This window comes from Haemaphysalis longicornis, unplaced genomic scaffold (assembly GCF_048455015.1).
Source record: "Haemaphysalis longicornis isolate Haplotype H1 unplaced genomic scaffold, Haemaphysalis longicornis Haplotype H1 scaffold_2, whole genome shotgun sequence".
Lineage (NCBI taxonomy): Eukaryota > Metazoa > Arthropoda > Arachnida > Ixodida > Ixodidae > Haemaphysalis > Haemaphysalis longicornis.
Window position 1 is genome coordinate 248,558,041 of NW_027526295.1, and position 25,117 is coordinate 248,583,157.

The following is a 25,117-nucleotide window of genomic DNA, read 5'->3' on the forward strand; positions in this document are numbered from 1 at the left end:
ATCGCGCGGCTGTAAAACCCATACGCCAGGCCACGCAACTTCGCAATCTGCATCCCATTGCCAGTGTGCCGTTTCCGTCTTCCCGGTCCCGGCTCGACTAAGTGAGAAACCCACTCCCGAAGCGTAGGAAGGTTGACTTCAAAAGAACACACGTCCCTCTGCTAACGTCGGCGCAGGCTTGCTTCGCCGCAGAAGAATTACCTTTACGAACGAGCATTCCTGCGAGGCTTGTCTTATTATGGAAAACCTCATTAGTGCCCACTACAGGCACCACATATGCATGCTGTCGGCCATACACATGCACTACACTCGCGATAGCTAAAACTCGAAGGGACCGCAGGATGTTGTTTGAATTATCAGAAGTTTGAATTATCAGTTCTCGTGAATACGACTCGGGGCAACATGGCAACTTGTTTTGTAATGAAACACTCACACAACTCACACAGGTCACGTGCTCCGGCGCGCGCGGATCGGCCGAAGTGCAGTGTACTATAGACGGTAAGGTGTGTCGTGCGGGGGAAAAAATCAATGGAGAGCGAGGGTCCCTTCTGCGATGAAAAAATTGCACGGAGCGCAGTCGTTCCCCAGAGAACTTCTGTTGCAGCCAGCGCCACCTATAAGTTTTTAAATAAAAATAAACAGTTCTTTGACGGGTTTTATAAAACTTTATATCATTAAATAAAGAAAGACTATTTTGGCGTGATCGATAAGAATTAATTTAACAACCAAATCTTGCAAAACCAACTGGTAAGCAGCGGCCGCCAGAGGTGCTGATTACAACAGGAGTTCCTCAGCAAAAATTTTCATCAAGAAAGGGACCCCCTAATCGGCCCCGAACGACACACCTCTATCTCCTAGTACACTGTAGGCGAGGGTCACGTGTGTCACTTTCGCCCATGCCGCGCCTGCCCCGCCTGCCGACTTTTTTTTTTTTTTCCTCAATCCACACGAAGATGCTGGCGCTCCCGACTTCGGTTTGTCACGTGCATGCCGGTAATCCGCTTTATTTGCGACTGTTGGTGACATAAGAAAGCAGATGTGCAGCTAGAAGCGGCAAACACAGCAGAATTTTCCGCTATGGACCAGCAGAAAGACATTATATATGTCAAGGCATTCTACACTGCAACAGGCATGTCACGTTTAAATCAGAGTTCAAAGGAACTTTAAGGCCGAATCGGTCGCGGCCTTGGCTGCTTATGAGGAACGAGGAATCGCGAAGCAACCGTGAATTCGTTGACGTTACCGGACGCAGAACTGAAACGACCCTGTTACAAGCAAGATTGCCATCACTCTCCGCACTTACGAAATTCATGGGGGAGGGAAACATGGCCTCATTGTTTAATAACCGCGCACGTGCCATTACAACAATCAAAATAGGAGTCGCCAACAGATGTAACCAAGCAAGTTGCCTTGTACGCCGTAATGGCAACAACAGCTGCCGAGAGCTGCCGACCAATACCTCCACGGGGCGACGTGGAGAAATGAAACGGCTCTGTTTCGCCTCCCAACAACTTGGCCTTCTATAATTGGCATTGCACGTCAGGAGCTGCCAGGAATTCATCTTCATCGAATGACATTACTGACTAGATAAGCCCAATAAAAATGTGTAATTTTCCCCTATATTCTAGCAGGTCGCATCAGCGAGTGCTGAGTCCGCGGAAAGTTGGAACGGCAAAGAATCACAACATTTTGAAAAGACAGTTTCCCTAAAGCGAAACAAAACACGAGGACCGATTTGAGTGTGCCCGCGTCGAACGCAACAATCAGAATAATTTATGCGAATTCGTCCATTGCCGTGATAAAATAAAGGCGTTTCGTAAACGAGGCGTGTAGCCAATTCTCTGCTTAAGGTTCCGGCGCCCGCATTTGTGTCATCGTCTCGTGATGTTCTTCCTAAGAGACGCAGCAGCGAAGGAGTGAAAGCCTTATCTGAAAAAGAGACAAGCCCTGCCGAGGCCAGAACTATCGCTCGACAGCGTACGCAGGAATATACAGAGCATAGGGGAAAAAAAAAAAAAAGTGGAGCGCACGTCCAAAGACTCGGTGAGCAGGCCCTCTTGCGCGAAAGCGGGACCGGGCCTATTGTGGCGAAACGGCGGCACCCTTTCCACGCACGTCACGCGCGCGTTTTGAAAGCGCTGCCGCGGCTTCTGGCGTGCAAGCCCCGAGAAGCGCAGATTACGCGGCTAGAGTCAACAAAGCGCATGTGCTTGTCGTGTGTCACTCGTACGTTACTTGTTCCTGACTTTGGTGAAAACGCGGAGACAATCCCAACGTGCGAGAGAAAATTCCGGATTTCGTAGCAGAGCCCTTACATTCAAAGCTTCGCTAAAAAAAGAAAAGGAAAACTACCCTGAGCAATGAATTTTAGACTGGCGGTGTCTAACGATGTCATTTTGTTATAACCGCCACGTATAGAAACGAAGGTCACTGGAGTACGCAGTGATATTTGAACATAGAAAACATACAGCCACCTGCTCTTGGTAGCGCCTTCTGTATACCAACGAATTGCCTCAGACATGCGGGAATGCAGTGTGACTGCGTTCGCCTGTTGTGCAAATAAATATTTGCGTTGTGTATAATGTTATATACTTTTCCTTTGTTTCCTAGCATGATGCCGTAATAACTACATATAGCCGAAAAGGAAGAAGGACGTCATTTGGTCAGGCTCGACAACTTCACTTCACAACTGTACTAGCTAATAGTACAGCCATATAATCAAAAGTTTACGGACAAGGGAAATTGCAATTTTAGGTTATTTCTCTTCCTATAGCAGCCCGACAAACTGTCGAATGCATGCGAGATGCCGCATAAGTACTGAACTAATGAAAAATTCCGCACATGGTACTCCGGGCTGCCGTTCGGCGGAGAAATAACTCAAAATTGCTGCTTTCGTGGTCCGTAAACTTCTGCTCTTGGGTGTACATTAACCTCGCCGTACATGATGTCGAAATCAGGAAAAATACACGGAACGTGAAAGGAACCTCGAGCGCTGTGACGCCCAGACACGCTCGTCGTCTCCAAATCGTATGATCTACCCGTATTAGACGAGCGTGGTTCTGCAAGCCATGCAGAACGAAGCGCTCTCTCATCTCTCCTGCTATGAATATGACGGCCGAGATTACTTCAAGATACCAGTTGCAAACTAATTGAAAACGGGGAGGCGTAGACGCGGTGCCGAAAACACGGTACGCAGCGACCGAGTCCGCCACGCGAGGAATGCGTCCTATAATAAGGAATGCGAGACCGCTGACCCAGAAACAGCCGAGCGTTTTCAGAGGGGCGTCAGTTCCATTTGAGCTCGCGCGTTCCGCATAAGCCGGCGTCGTGCATACACGGACGACTGGAAATGCGTTTACGGCGGCACAGTCGCACGACGCACGCACACAGCCGTCTAAGCTCTCTCTCTCTCTCTCTCTCTATCTCTATCTCTATCTCTATCTCTCTCTCTCTCTCTCTCTCTCTCTCTATATATATATATATATATATATATATATATATATATATATATATATATATCACACGCACGCACGCACGCACGCGCGACAGTGACCACAATAGCACGGAACGCTTCTCAGTCCGCTTACATTTCGCCACGCCCGAGCGCAGGAATTCGGGCGCACATAGAACGGAGCCAGAAGAACGACACTTTCGGCTCATTTCGACCTTCAAATGCTTCGCGCCGCAACCGAGAGCGCCATTGATCAAGTGCGTAAAACACGGCAGGTCCTCCATGCGGCGGGTAATCAACACCCGGATCGCAGCCTCATCCGGGTAACAATTCTGTACGCGAACGAAGTCTTAGCTGATTACGCAGGAAAACAACAAAGGCTCGTTTAGCTCTACACTCATCCTGGTAAAAGCCGGCCAGCCGTATACTCCGAACTCCTTCCTAATTGCTCCCAACGAAAGAAAATAAAAGCGAGAGGGAGTGGGTAAAAAGTGCGTCGACGGCGCTCAGCCGACAAACGCCGAAAGATGACAACGCTTTTAAGCCAAACTTCCGACTCGTAAGTGGCGCAGAAAATGCACGCTTCGTGAACGAAAGATTTAAAAAAGGCTTAACAAAAGCAAATGAATAAATACGTAGGTGGCTGGCAGTTATTACGCTATATGGCGTGGAGAGGGCCGCCTGACTACCTGATTTCTCTATCAGTGTGCGGGTGTGCGGGCAGATACAAGCGCCGGCGAAAAGGCGAGGGCGGCGAAGCGGATTGTCTTCGGAGTATAATGTTGCCCGTCGTGGTAACAATTCGCACGCGAATTACCGGACCGAGAAGTCCCCATTCCGCCGCAGTCACCTTCCCAGACCCATATACCTGTCGACTGGAGACGTACGGTATGCTCTAGTTTCTGAGAAATGAGCGCCACGTGTCCTGTCGACTTTCCGCCGAACGGTGCCTGGAAACCTTAGTCGACCCATTTGTCGGCTACCGCTGGATTGCTTCCCTCAACATGCGCAACGAAGGGTATCCATTAACTCTGCGATCATGCGGTGTAATTAGATACTTGCAATTGTGCTTGTCGGAGCCTCATACAAACGTAATAAAATGCCTCGCCAAGATAAAAAAAAAATGCGCAAATCCATTACCAACCACCCCAAGACACTCGACTAGAAAAGATGAGCTGATATGGCTAGAATTAGTCCGAGGAGAAACGTTTATTGGAGCCGACAAATTGAAAGAAAAAAAAGTTGGTGGCGCCTTCCGTAATAGAACAACATTTTAATGAAGCATGGCCCAGCAAATACGCTTAGCTTCAGTTGCCTCCGCGACTGCTTTCAGAGCTGGACAGAACTCAAACAAACCAGAATTTTAAGCCGCAGAGAAGGGCAACGAAGAAATGCGCACGACGCCATAAAGCAATGCGTTCGATTCGCAGCAGTTCAGTAAAACAATAAGACAGTGCAACCTCATTTCTGAAAATAAATAAATAAATAAATAAGTGCCCTTCCACTCTTTAAAGAAGGATGACCAGCGAAGCTGCAGGGCGCAGTTTAAGGAGTGCACGAAACAAAACACGTTTGTCTGTAATTTGTGATTGACCATGCTTCCTAGCTAATTAGCTGAATGACGGTTGGAAGGAACTACACTTTTACTCTAGGGGGAAAACATGGATGTATCTCTCCGTTTCCCTTCCGCGTCGGAGGCATCGACCGCTCGACCGCTCGACCACGGCATCGGGCCGCGAAACGGTCACGTTGAAACCTCCCCCCCGCAGAACAGGTATGTAAACGGTGATCGCGTGAAGCCTGCCTGCGCCTGTAACCATACTCCCTCCGCAGATGGGCATGCTTCACCGCGCGACACAAAGTGCGGGAAAGCCAACTTACAAATCCAAGTTTACACTGAATTTGCAGTCGGCTTCACCTCCAAACATCAATGCTTTGCTAGGAAGACATTCTTCTAGGAGCAATATAAGACGTGCGTATATGGGGGTCCTAACATCTTGCGTTTATTTTTTAAATTTTTTTTATACGCTGAACACAAGTCCCCGAGTTCTTGTTCCACACGTCGAGTTTTCGTTCCACACAGGCGCGAGAACTGGGGGGATTAGACATATATAGATTCGCTGTAAAAATTAGCACCTCCATTCGCTCGTAGCAGCAGCGAAGGGAGGCGTGAGAAGCTCGCATCGCGCCCGCGCCATAAAATTAGTTCAATGCACAAAGCGTAACGGCACGATTAAAACTCGTTAAACCGGAGGGGGGGAGGGCGACCACTCAGTGCCCATTCCATAAATCGCATGGATCCCTTGCTTGTTGTCAGCGTCACACGTCTCTCAAACCCTTGCTTCTAACTGGCGCTACGGAATGCAGCGCAGCCTACATCAACTTACTCTTAATTGGCGCATCAGAGTGCAGCTGAATTCTCTCTCTTGAAATTAGCAGCGGGGTACGTACGGTAGCTATTACGGCAGCATGGCGGCGATATTGTAATAGCGTGGTAAAAAAATATCGACCTGTGCCAACTGCACTTGAGCACAATGGGCCCAAACATAATCGAAAAACATGCTGGTTCCTCTGCACAGGGCACTGGCGCTGCGGACGGGCGGGATACTGAGACAAAGAAGAAACGTGCTGTAAGAAGTAGAACTACAAAGGCCGAACAAAAAGTCCCCCGACCTCGTTATTCGCGTGAAAGCTTCAGAGATACATGAAACAAAAAGTGAGATGGAGAGGGGGAAGTGGGTATTCGTGCAATTTCATACGCTTTCCACGGAGAGGTCTGGTGAAGCCGCAGAAGGTAGGTAGGACAAACGAACAAAAAAATAATAAAGACAGGGGTCAGAGGACCCCGAGATATTCAGAAAATTCAAGGCATTGCGGTTTCGTGGCTTAATGCGGCTCGCACGTAGCGCGCCGCTGAATGTACAAGGGGGGGGGGGGGGGGGAGCGCACAGGTAGGTATGCATTACAGGGAGGGGAAGGAGGCGGCCGGGAGCCACGGCTTCAAGAATTCTCCCGCCGGCAAGACAAGACGAGATGCGCCAGAAGGAAACGGCCACTTGGAAGCAACAAAGAAAGATGAGAAGAGAAAAGGGAGAGCGCAACCGGTAATCTCATTTGTTGCGCTTCCCGCAGGAGCCAGAGGCACGTCCGAAGCGGCCGAGGCGAGGACCTCACACGCTCGCGTTTGTGTTTTCGCGTGTATTGACCGTCTTTGAGTGTCTTCGCCGAGGAAAAGAAATTGCGCACGAACTTCGCCTGTGCACAGACTTTTGCGGAGCATCGCTGCTGTAGTGCCCTTGCCAAATAGCTGTTACCGAGACTGCAGGTCGATGCTTAATAGTATATTAACTGGAACGAATCAAAATGTTCGAACTTCAGTTTCACGCAGCGAAGGCACACCCAGCGTACAAGCCGCGCCGTAGCTGTGATGGGATGTCGGCGAAGGCAGAGAAGTGCGGCTGCCAATCCACCACAGTAATGGCGCGTAGGCTGCCCGAGAGAGAGCTCGGTCAAAAGGAGGGGGTGGTGATAAAGTGCTGAGTGGCCGCAACAAGGCCCTACTTTTAGCCAATCCCCCCGCGGTGGGTACAAGCCATTCCCTTTTATGGGACTCCAACCACACCGTTGCGTTGCTCTCAGGTTGATTCAACAGCTCTAAATAGTGAACGTGCTCTAGGTCGCCTAAGAAGGCAAGCCAGCCGCAAAGCAGGAACGCGCCCAGAGACTTGATTTCTTCTTGCCAGGCGCACATTCGTCCCGCTTTAGTATGTGGCTGCGTACCCTTTTGGAACACTTTTGCTTACAAACCAGGTCCTCTTTACCTGCGGGAGAAACACGTCCTTCGTTTGCAGCCTGCCTTGTTTAATTTCGTCGCCAGTACTGCGATTTGCCTTGAAGCGCGAGTGACGTCACTTGTTAAGGTTGAATACGTATCTCGGGTCAATTAATCAAGTACCCAACTGCGACAGCGCAGGCCATACTTCGAGTTCTTGAAGCCTCCCTCTAAGGCGTCGGTATTACTGGTCACAGCATTTATTTATTGAGTTGGCTTCTTATCGGATTATTGCCTCCAGAGGTAACCTTGTGCCGGTTGTTGTGGATGGCATCTTTGCAAAATAATCTAAGCTGCTCTATGGACACCTGCTATACAGGGCATTATACCATCTCACATTGCCCTGTCATGCTGTGGTTGCAAATGATAGATCGCAAACGGAAACTGAAGCTGCGGTGGGCATTTGCTCTAGTGACCTGTGATGGAGCTTTTCCGTGAGATAAGCGAATTATACGCCCATCCTATAGAGGTAGAACTTCTGGCCCTAGCTTCGGCCATTACGCAAGTTCTCAGCTCACGTAGAGAATGTAGTTTTGCTTACTAACTCCATTTGATGCCTGCTTTTTTTTACTTCTCTTCTCTTTCTTCTGCCCTGTTATCTATAGGGGCTTTTCTACTCTCCCCTACCCATTCTCCCGCCGAGTAGCATGTCGGTGTTACGATTCCAGCAAACCTCTCGGCTTTCGACCTGGTGCACAGGGCTCGCGCAGCCAGCCGCAGCCAGGGGATCGCGGACTAGGGATCCCCTCCACCGGGCGGGTGCCCTAACAACTGCACCTGTTGTTTTAATAAAGATTCCATTCATTCATTCTCTAATAAAGAGCTTTCCCTCTCTCTCTCTCTCCCCCTCCCTTTGTACCTGTTGTGTTCAGTCCAATCAACTCGCCAAATGCGCTCTTCTCTAGCGAAGAGTTCATGCATTTTGCCTGGGATACCTGGCCCTGTGATTCTTGGCAATGCAAGGTGACCTTCACTCCCTCAAGCAGCCGTCACGAAGAACGAAGCGCCCCGAAACCTGCCACAGTATACCGCCGGCATCTGTGCCACACTGCCACGACACCCCTGCTCAGCCCACCGGAGACACCAACCACACCACTCAGTCGCTGCGTGACCTTCCCCTCCCCTCCCACTGCGCGTCAACGCCTATAGACTAATGTAACGTATAGGATTCCTCCATTTTCATCCCTTATTATTATTAGTCTGCGTGCTTTTATGTACACATCCCTCCTGCTATTTTTTTACTGCGAAGCAAGATACGTCAACTCCCCCCCAGTTTTCATTGCGGTGAAACCGCGCGCTTTACTCGGCCCCGCTCCGGCGTTTCTTTTCGGCGCCGCCGGCCCCTCTTTCACAACCGTTATTTGCCGGTACCTTTCACGGTTAAAACGTGAAGATAAGCGGTTGCCAGTTTATGCGTGCACGTGCAGGGAGTGGAGGGAGGAAGGGTGGGCGTGCACACGAAGCTATAGGTTTCATGCCCTCACTGATGACATGTCCATCGTGCTGGCGGGAGGCTTGCACGAGCACTTCAAACGGCCCAATACAGCCTCTCTGGTGTTCTCTTAGTGGTCCAGAGAATTGCGCTGTGTGTTACACAGACAGTAAGGCGCCTACGACACGGGAGGGAAACAGACAACCCCATGTTTGTTCGCTAAAATAAAGCTCGAGTCATTCGAAGTTTCATTCAGCTAAACGGCTAGGGGGTATGCTCTATCGCAAATTACATACAAACGTGGTTTGTTTCGTGCACTATGTCGACTGCGCCCGGCTTCGCAGGTAATCCAACTTCACAGAATGGAAGGGCACTAATTTTTTTATTCTTCCTTTCCCCCGTTCGTCAGTTTGTACCTTGTCTTCAGGATAAATTTCGTGTTTGTGCGGTCGTGAAAGGGTAGCCCAGAGCCCGTGACTCTCTTCTCAATACCCGACCATACGTAGTGGAAGGCCACGGATTAACTTACAACAGCCAAGCCATGTTTAACGCGCGCCAGATCTCGACACAGTGGAGATTTCGTATTTCACGGCCACCAGAAAAATGGCCGCCGGGAATCGAAACTGCGACCTTGCGCACAGCTGCAGCGTAACGTCGTATAACCACAAAACCATAGGGCAGTTTTTGCAGGTCTACGTGAAATCACGGCATTTTCAGGGGCACTCGCCAAAACTGACACTCGCAACAAACTGACACTCGCCAAAAAGGTAAACCTTTTTGGCGACCGTCAGTTTGTTACCGGCAATGTTATTTCCTCTCCAGACGAGTTTTTGTCGAACTTTGGACTACAGAACTGACTTATTCTGGGCATGGCATTTGCGAGGGCTCAAAAGAAACCCCCCTCCCCACTCTGGCGTTTCTGCAACGCCCAAAAAGCTTAGGAAACGTTTTCCGCGTACGCACCAGCTGTGGCGCAATATCAGACCTTATCTCGCGTGCTTCCCGCTACTTCTGGCAGTATATCGAACGCGTCGTGAGCAAACGTCCTCCGAGCGCCGCGCCAAAGCGAAGCGAACGAGCAAGACCACACAGACGTGACGAAAAAAGCGCGCGAGTACGTTTCGCGTCGATTCCAACGTACACCTCGTCCGCAACTACATACATACTTCCCCCGAGCCAGCTCTCGCGTCCTAGGGGGACCTTGAAGACCACGAGAGCGCGGCAGCAGGGTATAAGGCCGAGTTGGCCAAATTGCGCGCGGAGTCGGCCGCTTTCCAGCGCGCGAGGGCCGTCATCCGGAAACGCATGACTGGGGATTCGAGGCAAATAGCAGCTGTTATAACGACGAGGCCGTAATAACAATATATTGCGCAGCCTTCCAGCCAGCTTCGCAGCCTCCCCTTTATATGATTAAGTTGCGCACACTTCTCCGAACATCGCTGCCTGCTAATCCGCCCGGTATTCGCGAGGGTGATCAGCTATGCGCGGCTGGGGGCCAGATTTTCTCTCCTCTGACATCCTTCTCTGGCTCCGCAGCGCTGGGCAGCCGCCGGGCAGCGCCTCGCGTGTCCTCTTCATTAGTGCGTAACGTGGGCGCAATGCTCAGCCGCGTTCCCACATTAGGCGGCGAATAATGAGAGGCTCCGATCTACGGGCACGCCAGCATCGGTCCTCCTCCCCACGCATGAGGGGAGGCTTAGCGCGTGCCGCTCTATCGACACTCCGGATAAAACGAACTTCGCGCCCGGCGCGAGGTCAGTCAGCGTCTAAGGAAGACGCCCGCACAAGCAGGAGAGCCATGCGAACGCTGGGTGCAGCGAGAAGTACTCAAAAGACATGGATGACGTGTGCCTGCGGATTCAGCCTTTCACGAGGCCTGCAGGGCGGCAGTTTCTTGCGTGACCGGCGGCAAAGCGCCTCCGCAGCGGGGGCGGTGTTCACGGACCGAAACCGGCCGACAGGTGTCTGCCGAATGTGGCACAATAAAGGCTTTTTCCCCTTCAGTTGAGCCTTTTCTGTTTCGGTTTTCTTTTCTTCGTCTCTGAGGTGCGCACTATTCTTAGCGCCGGGGTATAGCAAAAAATGACCAGCTGCGAGTGTTGATCGAACGGGAACTGACAAACACGGCGAAACACCTCTTCGACGATGTGTATAAGTCCGCCAAATAAAGCTGTATGATGACGATAAGTAAAAGAGGAGGAGGGGATTGATTTGATTGATTGTGGGGTTTAACGCACCGACGCAACGCAGGCGATGAGGCGCGCCGTAGTGGAGGGCTCCGGATTAATTTTGACCACCTGGAGATCTTTAGCGTGCACCGAAATCACGAACACACGGGCGTTTTTTTTTCTTTTCGCCGCCATCAGAAAAGCGGCCGCCGCGGCGGGGAATCGAACCCGCGACCTCGTGCTCAGCAGCGCAACGCCGTAGCCACTGAGCCACCGCGGCGGGTCAGGAGGAGGGGAGAGTACAACGATCGATCTTCTTGTCCGCACGGTCAAGAGAAAGGCATGTGTGTATCAAAGACTCCCACTTTTTTTTAACCGCAAACTTTGACGCCGGGAGACTTCGCGAGCGCAAGCGAACCTGCTTGACGATGTATGTATACTATTATGCCATCAATGCTTACGCAGGAGTTGTCGAGTGTGCATGGATACCGGAGATTGCGAAGTGTACGAACAGTGCTCTTGTTCCTGAGCTGAAGTGAGGGTGCAATCAATCAACCCAACCTTAATCCTTCAGCGCAGTTCGTTGTACTCAGCAAAGCCTTGCCACGATTTCAAACGTAGAGAAGCGAGTAGAAAAAAGCGTTAAATTAACTGACCATATCAGACAAAACCCTGGAATTCGTAGGCCACATTCTCAGCTTCTTTGCTTTTTTACACGCATTTTACAACAACTGAAAAGTGCGTTCCGAAATGCCGTTTCCCAGGCACCACCTTCCCCGTCGATTTTCTGACGTCTACTACGACGACTCTCTGGCAAGCCCTCAACAGAGCCAGATATGGCAGATTGCTAGAACGTTTAGGTTGTACAACCTGACCGTGAACAAAAAAAAAAATTCAGTGCCTTTTCACTCTGAAGAATAACCAGCGGAGGTAGAGGCAGTTAGGAGCTCTTATAAAAAAAAAAAAAAAACGTTTGTTTGAAATTTGCGATTCAGCATACTTTTTACAGTTAACTAGCTTAATGAAACTTGGAGGAACCAGAGGTTTGTTCTAACGTGAAAACATGGGGTCGTCCGTTTCCCTCCCGTAGAAGTTCATGTATTGACAAGAGTTACGAATTCTGTAACGTTTAGAACTTCACTGTGAAGGAATTACAGCACGTACATGAAACTCAGCGTAGCGATAAAATCGTCTTAACGCCCACTTATCGTACTATTTGTTTCGGGATAGTTTCGATACAGAAAGGGTTATACAGTCGAACACGGATATATCGAACACGGGTATATCGAATTATTGTCTATATCGAACTCATAAATTATCCCCTTGAAAATTCTGTGTAAAAGTATAGGAATTCGTATGTTTATATCGAACCGTATTTTTCCCGACATCGGGTATATCGAACGCCGCGGGAGCTGGTAGGTGCTCTTCGGCGGTCGCTGCACCCCCGATTGAGGTTGAGGAGGATGTGGAGGAATGCGCGGGCATGGCGAAGGTCGGGTACAGGAGGCGACTCCTCGATAGGCTTTTGATGAACCTCTGCGTGGGCACCGAGCTTAAGGTTGACCTGCTGGGAGCCATACATATGATGACAAGCGCTTGGAATGGCGTGAAGAAGGAGACCGTGGCCAACTGCTTCCGGAATGCAGGCTTTGTGACGGCCGAACTTTCCGAAGCTTGCGAAGACGGCGACGACGACGACGAGTGCATGGGCGACACGTTTCGTGAGTTGTCGTCCCTTTTCCCGGCTGCTGTTCCAGCCGGAGTGTCTGCCGACGACTTCGTGAACGCTGACACCAATGTTCAGGCTGTTTCGAGCCTCGGTGACGACGATATTGTAGCTGGGGTCGCAGGAACCCAGGCCGATAGCTCGAGTGGTGAAGATCGTCCGGACGAGGAGGCGGCTACACGATCGTACTCCGCGGGTGAAGTGGCCGCTGCGTTCAGCTTGATTCGCCGTTGCTGTGGCGACATGGAAGGAACTGGGCTGTCGCACCTGGACGGCCTCGAGAAGATTGAGACAAGCGTCTTTAATTTCATTTCCAGGACGAAGAAGCAGGCCAAGATCAGCGATTTTTTTTCACGGAAATGAAGCGTCCTGTTGCGTCGTGAGTGCGGAATTAGTTGTCATTCTTGAATGCACCCATCGGTAAGTGATCGTCCGACATAGGTGAGGTCTCAGAGCCCATACTTTTTATATCGAATTTTTTATATATCGAACTATTTCGCGATCCCCTTGGAGTTCGATATATCCGTGTTCGACTGTAGTCACTTTCTGTAACCATATATACTCCTCCCATGAAAACTTCCGTCCTACGCCAATTTGTGCGTGCACGCTATATGCGAAAACCGAGACATATCTATGCAACTTCGCAGCAAATGTCGATAGAAACAACTAAATCAGAGAATAATTATTCTGAAGGCCAATATAAAATGACAACACACTGCAAGTTAGCGCGACTGCATCACGGTAGCCGGAACGCCGGCTGCGAACGGTGCAGTGTTTTTTTTTTTGTTGTTGTTGCTGTTGTTCTACTATCCATTGCAAATGAACTCCTTCCCTGAGCAGTTAAATAATAGAATATGTCGGTTAAACTGCACAAGCAGCCACAAACATGACTTCGAAGTTTGCTTCAACGTTCCTTTATTGAATACTAAAAATGTCAGCCGAACTAATGGAAAGGCTTGGTACTCCAAACGGCGATGAAAAAAAGAATCGATGTGACTAATAACGAAATAAACGATCTAATCATCACCATCATCAAGCGTGACCAACAAAACCCTGAGGGAAAACAGGGCATACAATACGGCAGTAATACGGAGTACCGCAGAATTACTGTAAATTAGGTATGAGGCAAAAGGACGAAGACAAAAGCAATAACAAATTTAAGCAACATCGAAAACAACCCCTGCCGTGGTTATACGCAGCAGTCCGAGCTTAGGGAGGAAAACAGCGAAGTAGAAAGATGCAGGACAAGCGGGCGCGTGCTCAAACAGACTAGCTGCGGCCTTCAAAAGCTCGGGTGTTTTTCTTCGCCACCCAAGCCCGCGCGCGCAAAATTTGTCTTCGCCCCGGAAAGTAAACAAACCAGTGTTTGGCTTCTTCTCAGGGCGTGAATTTCGCGAGCAATCCGCTATACGTCTTACGTTTCAAAATTGGTTCCAGTGAAGAAGAAAAAGTGCGTTTGCGATGAAGGAAGGGTTAGGGGGAGAGCGATGAGGCGACGCACGGAAGAAAAAAATAGTAAGACCCAGGACCACAAGGTACAGAGGGAAGCCAGCCAGCTATCAACTCACCGAAGTCGCCGACGACGAAAACTTCACCCGGGGAGTCATGGCGAGGGATGCTTAGGGCGCCGAGAAGGTGTTGCTCGAATAAACAGACGGGACGAGCGAAATCCACTTCAGCGCGCGCGAACAGATGACATGCGAGGCGCCCCGAGGACGGTGGGCCGTCGACGAGCAGCCTCTTCCACGACGATGATGCGTAGGAGCGCGCGACGACAGCCGAAATTGGAACATGGACGTCGCCGCCGGGGCCAAAACACGAGCGGATCCGTACCGCAGGGCGCACCAAATCCCACGGGCGAGACGAAAAACAGGCGCAAGAGCAACCAGGTCGCAGCCACTCGCGGATCCGAGGAAATACTTCACAAGTTGAGGGGGGACAAAACAGAACTGCTCAAGGTTCACGTCGGGCCGTAGAAGCGGCGCACTTTCCGCACGGGAGGCGACGAAGGAATTTCCCAGGCGTAATTGCAGAGATTTGGCACCGCTAGCAGCCTGTCGGTGAGTGATCACCAGGGGGTCGCAGCAAGATCCCCGTCGAAGGCGCCAGTCGAAGGGCAGAGGGGACACGGTTAACGTGCTGGAAACAATGCCGTGGAAATGGACGCTGCTCCGACTGCTTGCCGCGCGGACGGAGTCGGCAATGGGCTGCGTTGCGTTACCGCTGCGCCAGGCGACGACAACATGAAGGGGGGGAGGTGCCTTGTCGCAACCCAGCCGCGAGAGGAAAGGGGAGAGAAAAAAAAAAGAGACACGTGCCATCGACAGCGCGACCTGGCCCGACGGCGGCGGGAGATGACTCGATTGCAGTCGTCGTCGCCGCTGCCACGGTTCGCCGCAAAGGAGGCCGTACGCCCTTACCTCAACCACCAGAGGAGGCTCCCTTTATCCGCGGAGAAGACGGCGATAGCGGGGGACAAGAATGCGGCATTCGGGGCAGCGAAACTGCGCCGGCCGGCAAACAACGAGCGGAGAAAGTCAGAGGAGAGCACTACAATCCGGTCCGCGGGCGCCCCGGGGTGGCAGGAGGGCGTCCGCGCGCGGCGAAGTCTCTCGAGTGTGGTTCCTGCGTGCCGCAATGCAGGGCGCGCGTGTTATGCGCGGTTACCCGTGCGTTGGACCTGGGGCGGCGACGACCTCGCCCTCCTGGACGATGATGAACGCCCGCGGGGAGGTGGCGTGCTCCTTCCTCGGCGTGCGGCACCGGAAGGAGGAAGCACGCGTCTCGTTCGAGTAAACAAATGGCTCCGAGATGTGCAACAGGTGTTGCTTACGCCCGTCCGCGATGCGGGTGCATCGGCGACCGCGAAGTGGCCGTGTGTCCGATTGCTTTCACTGCTGCCGCTATTTCTGACCCGTGGCAGCCGCGCGGCAAATGGTTCATATCCGCCAGATTCGAGGTGGAAAAAATGAGCGTGCCGCACGCCTACGCAACATACATAACAAAAAAAGGACTATCTGCAGAACGAACGTTATCCACCCCGAAACAAGACGTATAGGTATTCCGGGACACCCAATCAGCTTCCTCGCAAATCGGTAAAGCTTCTGAGAGCGCTATGGGCGGTTCAAATCCTGCCTCATGTACCACACGGGTTACGTCACCTCATTAAAAGGGCCATAACACCAAATACAAGTTAGCTTTACTCGAAATGTGAGGTGTTTTATACTGCCCGCAGCACTTATCCGGCAACAAACGATGCTTTATTTACTGAGAAATTAAGCAATTTAAGCCAAAATTTCAATTCTCCCGCTAAATTGTGAGTTCCGTGACGTCAGCGATGAAGTATCCGGGAGGGAGGGGGTATTTGAAACGGATGGCATGTGTGGACTAGGGCTGCAGCGTACGGCGAAACGTATTTCGTTGCTTCGTTTACCGCCCGTCCCCTGATGGCGCCACAATACCGTTGGGGCCCGTTGTCCGCACTCGCTTTGTTTTTGGCCAGATGTGCACTTGGCTTGGCAAAGCTATATACCTATACGCCGTAACGGTTTAATCGCCGTGTGCAAAAATGATATCCGTGGGCAAAAACTCCAGGGCGCAAAGGCTTAAGACGCTGAGCGCATGCGTCAGGCTAATCAGGCATACAGCATAGAGCTCAGAATTCACTTAAAGAAACCACAAAACAAGCATAGAAACCGAATTATGAATGATAAGGAACCTGCGAACACTGGTACCCCACCACCATGTGTTCCTAGTAAAGATTACGTTTGCAGATTATCTTTGAAGGCTGGGAAGGAGTAGTGCCACTAAATAGAGCAGTTCCTGCCAAAGACGCCGAGCGCATGCGTCAAGCTATGCAGGAGAAGCCGAGGAGCGTTGTGTCAGTAGATAAGGTATTGGAGTACCGCCCCTGAAGCCCGCAAGTCGGCAACGGTAGCCATTTTGTCGTTCATTAGTGTTGCGAGATTGCCGCACCTACGGCTTCGGTGTTACCTTCGACCGGATAGTTTATTAACAACACTACCAAAGATGCAGCAAAACGGCGTCATTGGACAAAATTCTGCTGCTGAAACGCATAAGCAACAAAATGGCGGCGCCCAAGAACCATCGCAGTGTAGACAAATGTCACGTAATGCGAACTGGCCAATGACCATGGCGGCGGCACAGAACAATAGAAGAAAAGAGCGCCGATACTCTGTACCCGTATCTAGTGACACTAGCCGAGCGCAACCGACAAGGCCGCCGAGACGACGAGAAACATTTCATACCCTCTCCTCTATCACCATCTGTAGTGGTTTACAACAGCTTTGCTGGACATTCACTTTCGCAGGGCGGGATGGCGACCGATTTTTTTGTTTTAGTTGATAGTAATGGCTTCGTAAAAAATGGGGTATGCTCGACAAACAGGGTCACGCATGACAATGTTGCTTACGCCAATTGGCCAGTGTGGTGTGAGACAACCCCAAAGCGCCGGACTGCTGTGCAGCTGTAACAAGCATAGTGCGCGCAGTACGCAGCGGTGGTTCTATGTTTACGTGTACGTTCGTAACTTCCGTTGTTTACCCCACCATTCTTACTACTATAAAAAAGAATATACATTAAATTTAAGGGCCAATAGCTCGTTTTGGAAGCTTATCAGCACTGCTTAACTTGCGTTTGCTTTTGCCAGCCTCAGCCAATTTAGGCAGCTGTGCGAGCTGTCTAAAATACGTCACAGGTTCTAGTGCTTGAAATGAGGTAGTGGGTCGCGTGGACATTGTTTTTTTTTTCTAATTATACATTTTATGTGAGGGGAGTTTGTGTTAACCGGGTGTCTGTTATTATAACGAGGCAATCTTTCGAATGAACCAAACTTACATTTTGTCATTTGGGGAAAAATTAGACCTCACAAATGTCGGAACGCAATGCGAATATTCACGGTTGGTTTGGCTCGCAGATTCCGTGTCCTCTGGAATAAATGACCGAAATTATTACTAGTATAAATTATCACTACCTTCACAGAAGTATGAGTTAATTTGTTGCAGACACTGAGTTAATTTGTTGCAGACACGTGCCGTATAGTGACGCGAGCCTCTGCTCATGTTAGAGTCAACGTTGCACGGCAAAAGCAATACAGGACCCGCCGCGGTGGCTCAGTGGCTAAGGCGTTGCGCTGCTGAGCACAAGGTCGCGGGTTCGATTCCCGGCCGCGGCGGCCGCTTTTCTGATGGAGGCGAAAAGCAAAAACGCCCGTGTGTACGAGATTTCGGCGCACGTTAAAGATCCCCAGGTGGTCAAAATTAATCCGGAGCCCTCCACTACGGCGCGCCTCATCGCCTGCGTTGCGTCGGCGCGCTAAACCCTACAATCAATCAATCAATCAAAAGCAATACAGGGCTGTCAGCTGAGAGGCAACATGGGCTTCCTGTGCAAGTACAAGTGAAGCACAGCGACAGGACACTACGGGGGTATGAATTTGGCGTCACTTAGAATTCAGTGGGACGAACATGACGAACGGTCGACCCCTTTCTTATAACACTTATCGCAGTACACTCTTAGGCAAAAAGGACTAAAATAGGGACTAAAATACAGCCGTTAGTCTTCGCGGGCGACCGTTCATCTTCAAAGGGAGTATCTGCGGCAGAGTACGTGCCGTGTGCATAAATTCGGACTAACTGTTCGTCCCCGCCGATCTATAAGGAGTAACGGGAAGACGAAATGCATGCAGTTAGTCTCTTTGCTGCGTCGTTAATCCCCTAATGGCGTCGTCGTTGCCCTTTCGCGCATATGTCTGCGAACAGTTTTATATTTCCAAAACACAAGGCATTGCAGTCACTGGGTGCTTTAGATGGTGCCACGGGAGAAAATATTTATGTTAGTTATAAGAAAATCGCCTAGGGTTAGTAGAGCGGCGGGTAATGGCAAGGAGCGGCGAAGCGCGATTGTCATACGCTTCTCGGCGAGGTTATGTTGATACGCTGTGTTGCATTCGATTCGTGCGAGATAATAACGGCCAATGAAAGCTTTCAAGCGCCTTAACAGTAACTCAAAAATTAGTGACAGTAGCAAAAGTGGATTCCTGAGAGTAATGAATATGTATATGTTTAACAGACTAGAAAAAAACGCATGTTGCTGATGACAACCGCAAAACAAAAATGCTCGCTACAGGTAAGCGTCTCGAAGTTATCTTTTACACTCGGTACATAATTGCCTTGGGCACCAAAGCTATGACAATGCTGCAACTGCTGTAAAACCCGCTTGCATTTCGCAGTCGCAATCGTCTAGCGACGCGAATTTGAAGAATTCAGGCTAAGCAACACCAAATTCGCTTTCGCCGATGCAGTAAAATATGGCATGTTTCCTTATTCTGACACTCACACAGACGACACCTTTCACATACGTTACATAGAGCACTTAACATATGTATCGAACACTAAGAAAGCACTTAGCTTGCGCTAATTCGTGCGGAAACAAATGAGTCGTCCGATCGCCCAGCTACCTATGTCAACTAGGCGACGACGAGTTGATTGTTATTTACGAAAAAACTATGGTTGTGAGGCTCTACTTCGAATCGAACTGAGCAATAGTCCCTAAACCTAGCAAAGCGCTAAGCGCAAGGCGCAAAACGCGGTGACGTTCGCTTGCACAGATAGAAATTCGGGCACCAGTTGCAATGGATCTGTTGCGTTATGCACAGAACTACACCCTGTACACTTGAATATTATCTGCCGCAGAAACCATCCGGCGGCGTGGTCTAGCGGATAGCGCGTCGGGTTCCTTGTGTATAATTCCGGGCGTCAGGGGTTCGATCCCTGCCGGTGCTGGCGTTTTTTTCTTTTTTCTGCACTCTACGCAGTTCGTCCTTGGGGAGTATCGGAACGGACCATCCGGGTGGTGGACTAACCGTTCGTCCCCTCGCAGTTAGTCCCCAAAGGGACTAATGATTGTGGCAGAGGCCGTTAGTCCCCGAAAGGACGAACTTTTAGTCCTTTTTGCCTAAGAGTGTACAAGCGAAAACGATCGAAGTGAGGCCGAGTCTTTTTTGTATTACCCAATTGTTTCTACGCACAGCGAGGAAGCAACTTGCTTTCAGCGTCGAGTGTTTAAGGAGAGCTTCGAATGATACAAGTCGCCGAAAAATGGAGCGACGCCTAAACGCGGTCTGTTTGCGCCGATTACCTAGCAGGACTAGCGACCGCCACGTACACAATGGGCGGCCCAGGCAACGCGTCCACCGATTTCGGATTCGCCCGGCTCGAGAGACAATGGACGAACACAAGGTTCTTTAATTGCACGCCAGAGAAGAACACCGCTGACGTATACCGCTGAATCGAGGCCGCATAAAGCTTGATGGACATCCCGAGCGACCTTCACGACGACCGGCCCCTCGGGTATAATAGGCACTGGGAAAAAGGCGCTGCCTTCGCAAACGCGGTTGCAAAACAGCCGAACGCCCACGCGTATGCGCTAACTCTGGGTCTCCCGTCGCGATGGCAAGCACAGCATACATGGCGCTTACGCGAACGCGCGCGTTCCTCGGATTCGTTGACGAAACGAACCTTCATTGAAATTTCACTGGGAATCAAAGCCACTCAACCTGCGTCTCGGGACGCAGGCGGTGTAAAAGCGCGCCAATAGCTCGTTACTCCCTTCTCCAGCAAGAGTAGGTGGGGCCCGGACGAGGGCGAGTCTCGAGGCTCCGCCGCGGGCATCAAACAAAACAGCGCTCGCCGGCGACAGCACAAGGCCAACGGCGCGTCCTTGCGGCGTCCACACACTCATCGGTGGATCGCGCAAGCATTCGCAGCCAGCCGAGACGAAGAGAAAAAGGACCCCTTGGGGCGCGCGCATTCGAACCCCGCCGCCGCCGGTTGCGCCGGGTTTCCGGCTCTATGTGCGCGTCATAACATGGAAGGCTGACTTGGGGCCGACAAGATGACGGCTGGCTAGTCGGAGGGCTAGGGCTACCCGAAGCTTCCCGCGCAGTTTTTGTCCGCGCACGTCATTTGTTTACCGGTTAAGAATGAACCCAATACCTCCGCCCCCCGCTACTTACTACCGCACATGATCAACGTGGTCCGCGGCTAGATCGTGCACATGTTCGTGGCGTACCCTTGAAGCTTTCGTGTTTCAAATTTCCACTTGGTTTTCTTCCGGGAGGTCGATAAGGGGCGTCCTTTGTGACCTTCAGCGGCACGTGAGAGGCTGTGTTGCGTTCATTCCGGTTTTGCTTGACACCTTGAAAGGTCCGACACCTTGCCAGGTGTCGGACCTTTCCTCCCCCTTTCTGCGCACGGACACAAGATAGCTTGGCCAACGAGAGGGTAGCAGATTCACTGTAAAACACGCGGGTTTTGGGGAGAAGTGCAAGCCCGCCCACACGAGAGGTCATCGAAGCAGAGTACATTGTGCGGTTCGGCTGCGACTGTGTCAATGTATAGCGGCTGTCGCGGTCACCAATAAGAGAAGAAAGCGTATTCAAATGAATCAGTTGTGGGCCCTCTCGAGGTAACTGCGGTCTTTCCGGGTTTCCGCGATGTTTGTGGTGTGTTTTACATGCACGCATGTAAAGAACGGTTTCCCTTGGTGATAAACATTCAGGTAGAAGCTCGCGTTGCGTCCGCGCTCTTTCTAATTCTTGTCTGTGATGTGCGCTGTAGCCATAATCACGGTCAGAGGACTAACTCAAACACCAACATTTAATATTTCGCGAATCCCACCAAACTTAAAGTTATCGAATATTTCGCGGCCACTAAATTTTGCAAATTAGAGGGAACCAATAATGAAATCTAATAGTAGCTCCTTTCATTTCTGCGTTGTTGCGTATCAGTTAAGACGAAAGAGAGGCACCGCTCCTGCAACCGAAATCTGAAATCAAAAAGGCGTAGAAGCTCGAGAGGCATGGGCAGGGAGGTACCATATAGGGGATATCACGACAGCAGGGAGTTCGGTATAATACATGCCGTTATTTAGCCTCCATCGCTGAAACGTTTCGCACCCCGACGAAACGGTTTCCGCCACACAAGTCGCCTGGGACGGAGGCTTCCCTCTTCCCAGCACAACGGCATCTGGCACTGCGCGGCTGGCTTATGGCAGCGACCCGCGAAAACAAAAGCGCGTATTGACGAGGGGCGACAGCCCACGCGCGCGCGAGCGAATCATACAGCGCGGCTCCGGAATGCGACTTCGCGCGACGCGACGGGGTCGGGGACGCGGAAGGAAGCGCGCACAGCTGGCGGCGGAAAAAAGAATAATCTGGAGCGATGCACCGCCATGGAGGCAAGAGGAGAGCCGTCCAGCCGGAACGCCCACAGCTCACTGCGACGCCATTTCCGTCTCTCGTCGGTCGGTCCTCCCGCGCGCATCAGGATGCCGTTCCACTTTGGCATCCACCGACGACGACGAGAGCACAGAACGGGGAGCCGGCACCCCACAAACTAGGCGACGAACGGCTCCTTGTCTGTGTACACCCGCCCCTCCACTGACCCGCTTCTCCGCTTGGCGTATACACGCCTCACGCGACTTCATTCCGCCGGCAAGAAAGGTCATCCGAATCCGCTCCTCCGCCATCTCATCTCTCTGCTCCTTTTGCCTCCATTTGCGGTTTTTGGTTTCTTTTTGCACTGCTAGCCACCGAATAGGCAGGGCGGACGGGGAAAGTCAATTTCTTTTGAAAATCCCAACAGGCGTAAGAGGCGACGGGGATACCGCTCTCGTTTTCATTTCTCTCAAGTCGGCGTAATTTGATGGAGGTTGCCCCGCTGCAGGCAGCTCTCTTTCGGTCGACGTCCGAGATACCTGGAGTAGGCGGTCCTCCCGGATCGACGCAGGCGGTCGGAAAATCGGACTCCCCCGACTGCACGAAGCGGCGCTGCTGCTGCCGCTGCCAAGTCGAACACGGCCGCGGAAACGGATAGGGGCCCACGGCACGCTTTGCGTTCGCTCATCAGCCGCAGTTCCATGCCTCCACTGTGCAGTGATGCGGTGAGGACCTTACCTGCAAAGAGAAAAAAAATGGACGCGGCATAAGACTGAGTGCTCCCGATGTTCGGTTGCAACGGTAAAATGGCCAGTTATGGGAGCACGAACGGAAAATGGCGCTTGCTTTGTTTTGTCCTGCATTCTAGATTCAATCAGACGGTCGGCTCCGTTTTAGAAAAAATATATGCGATATTCAAAAACAGTGAAGGCGCACTTCTCCTCACCGAGGGTCCCATAAATATGCGTAAAGATACAAAAACAACTTCAAGTGGAAGCAAAACATTTCTCGCCCTCTCTTTGTAGATTGCTATTTCAACATTCGCCAACAAAACATATGTATAAAAAGAGGTGCGTGCGTTATCACTAGCGCCAAATGCATAAGGAATCAGGGACACTTGCGCCAGATTGATACTAGATCGATACAAGGGCGGGATTTTAAGGCTATCGCTGTACACACCGCTCACACTCTCCCCTCTACGTAAAAGTCCGTGATCGCCAATATTTACATATCACGCAACACAAGCACATGTTAACGTTGCCTGTGAAAGTCTAAAACCCTTCATGTTATCAGAAATCATCCTGCTGTTCCGGAATTTGCAGTGTCACCTTACCCTAACTTTTGCCGTAATGTTTTAACAGCCGCAGTCTGTAAATCAGCGTGGGTTCCAGCACAACCCTCATGGAAAACTAACAAAATTTGGAATAATACCCCGGAAGGTTCACAGCTCGTGCAAGACAGAGGATAACGATTTCGTTTCCACCAGCATGCTGAAAGACACGCCTCAGGGAACGAATCTGACCTGCAGCACACAAATATTGGTCATTCAGGTGTAGGTGACCGCAGTTAGCACTCGATGGGCGTGGCTGGAGATCTCTGGGAGAGGCTTTCGTCCTGGAGCAGGCATAAACATGCTAATGGTGATGATGATGATGACAGAAAAACCGACAAAGCGTTAACTGGATTCGAGTAGCCACATACTCCTTAACCCAAGCGAAAGTGTGAAGATCCAAATCTCTGTCTAAGGACTTAAAGGGACAGACAACCGATTTTTGTCGCGTGTATGTTCTCTAGCTCATACGAAAGCCAGCGCTTTATATAGCCCGATAACCACAAGCAATTTCTAAACAAACTGGCGGAAATAATTTTAATTTGGCAGCAAACTTCCTGAAATCGGAAGGGTGGCGGTTCGTAGCGTCGAAACTTGACACTACAATATGTGCCCCTGTCACGTGACCTGCAAACCTAGCAGCTACTGTAACTGCTGAAACGTTTATTTACGTATTGAAAACCTTTTAACACAAGTATTCCTACGAGGTTAAATTGCGTATGTATTTCTAAACATTATTCTGAAAATTTTAAAGACACGCCGCCCGCCGTCGCTGGGTACCTCTCAGCATGCCTCTCAGTGTGGCTAACTGAGCCTCCATGCCCAGAATCAACGGCAGCGTTCAGTAAACAGATCCAGCGAAGGAGCTTTGACGATTCTGCCTGAGTCAGGGGCGTTTGTTCTGCCAAAATATTTGATTTCAGTTCCCAAATACGCCAACGGCAGCTTAAAAAAAAAAAAAAAAGAAACGTCGCGCCCGGGGAGAATCGAACTTCCCGCCTCCACAACGTGAAGCCAGATTCTACCTATCGTCTATCCCAACAGATGGCGCATTCGTGCAAAATAGACCGTTGCATTAAAAAAACACATGAAGGAACAGGAAAGCCTGCGATTCAAACTTTTTTAGCTGGGAACAAGTTTTTAAACATCGTTTTTTATTTCGCATACAGACAAAAGTATGTTGCTGAGCTACTCTATGTCATGGTTGCCAGCACTAGTTTTGGGAGGGACACATACGGCTCGTAAAATTCGATTTAAAAAGTTCTAGGGCGTTATCAGCAAAACCGTTTTTCGTCAAGGTGCTTTAAGCGATGCCCTTTCATTTGGGATAGAGAATATATACTCGACAAAAATCGGTTGTCTGTCCCTTTAAAGGGACTGTTGAACACTTCCGATAAGCGCTTTCACTCTTTCCTTCGCGTATGGAACCACTGTAAAAGCTATAGCTATCACCAGCGCGGAGCGGCACTGCGTGGTCTGTTGCAGCAGATGCGCCATCCGTTTGCGTTTTGTGCCTTTCTTTTTAAATTCGTTCATTTAAATGCGTTATCTAGGCGAAGGAAATGGTTAACGTTAGTTCAATGTTACAAGGCAGAAAATGTAACCCGAGTTTAATCTAACAGAAGTATCTTCGATGACAACATATGCAGGGACACACTTTAGATACTTAAATCTGCCTACTGTGAATGTATTCAAATATCGACGAAAGATGTCTTCAAAATTAAGAAAGACAAAACGTTTTCACGCGCTCACCAGCTTGTAGTGTAAACGCTGAAGGACTTCGAAGTCCTGCTAAGATAACCGAAAGTTCGTATTGGACGCATATTTGTACGCCTTTCATAACTCAATCGCGATTCGACCAGCATATACAAATCGTCCGCTAGAACGCGTTCAAGTAAAGTGCCTTGCGCAGTAATTACCCTCAAAAGTATTTAAGCGGT

The 25,117-nt window shown here is 50.5% G+C and overlaps 1 protein-coding gene across 2 annotated transcripts in view; it reads right to left on the reverse strand.

The window, feature by feature from the left end:
- The window catches only part of LOC144170353 (uncharacterized), a 313,794-nt gene that overhangs the window by 226,844 nt on the left and 61,833 nt on the right, over window positions 1-25,117 (reverse strand). The window contains exon 1 of one of the 2 annotated variants that reach the window (XM_077700101.1): window positions 14,178-14,467. The exons of the other annotated variant lie outside the window; for it this stretch is intronic. Within the exon in view, the coding sequence (XP_077556227.1) occupies window positions 14,178-14,216 (39 nt within the window). The 5' untranslated portion in view covers window positions 14,217-14,467. Of the gene's footprint in view, window positions 1-14,177; window positions 14,468-25,117 lie in introns of those variants that run through there. 2 annotated transcript variants of the gene reach the window in all.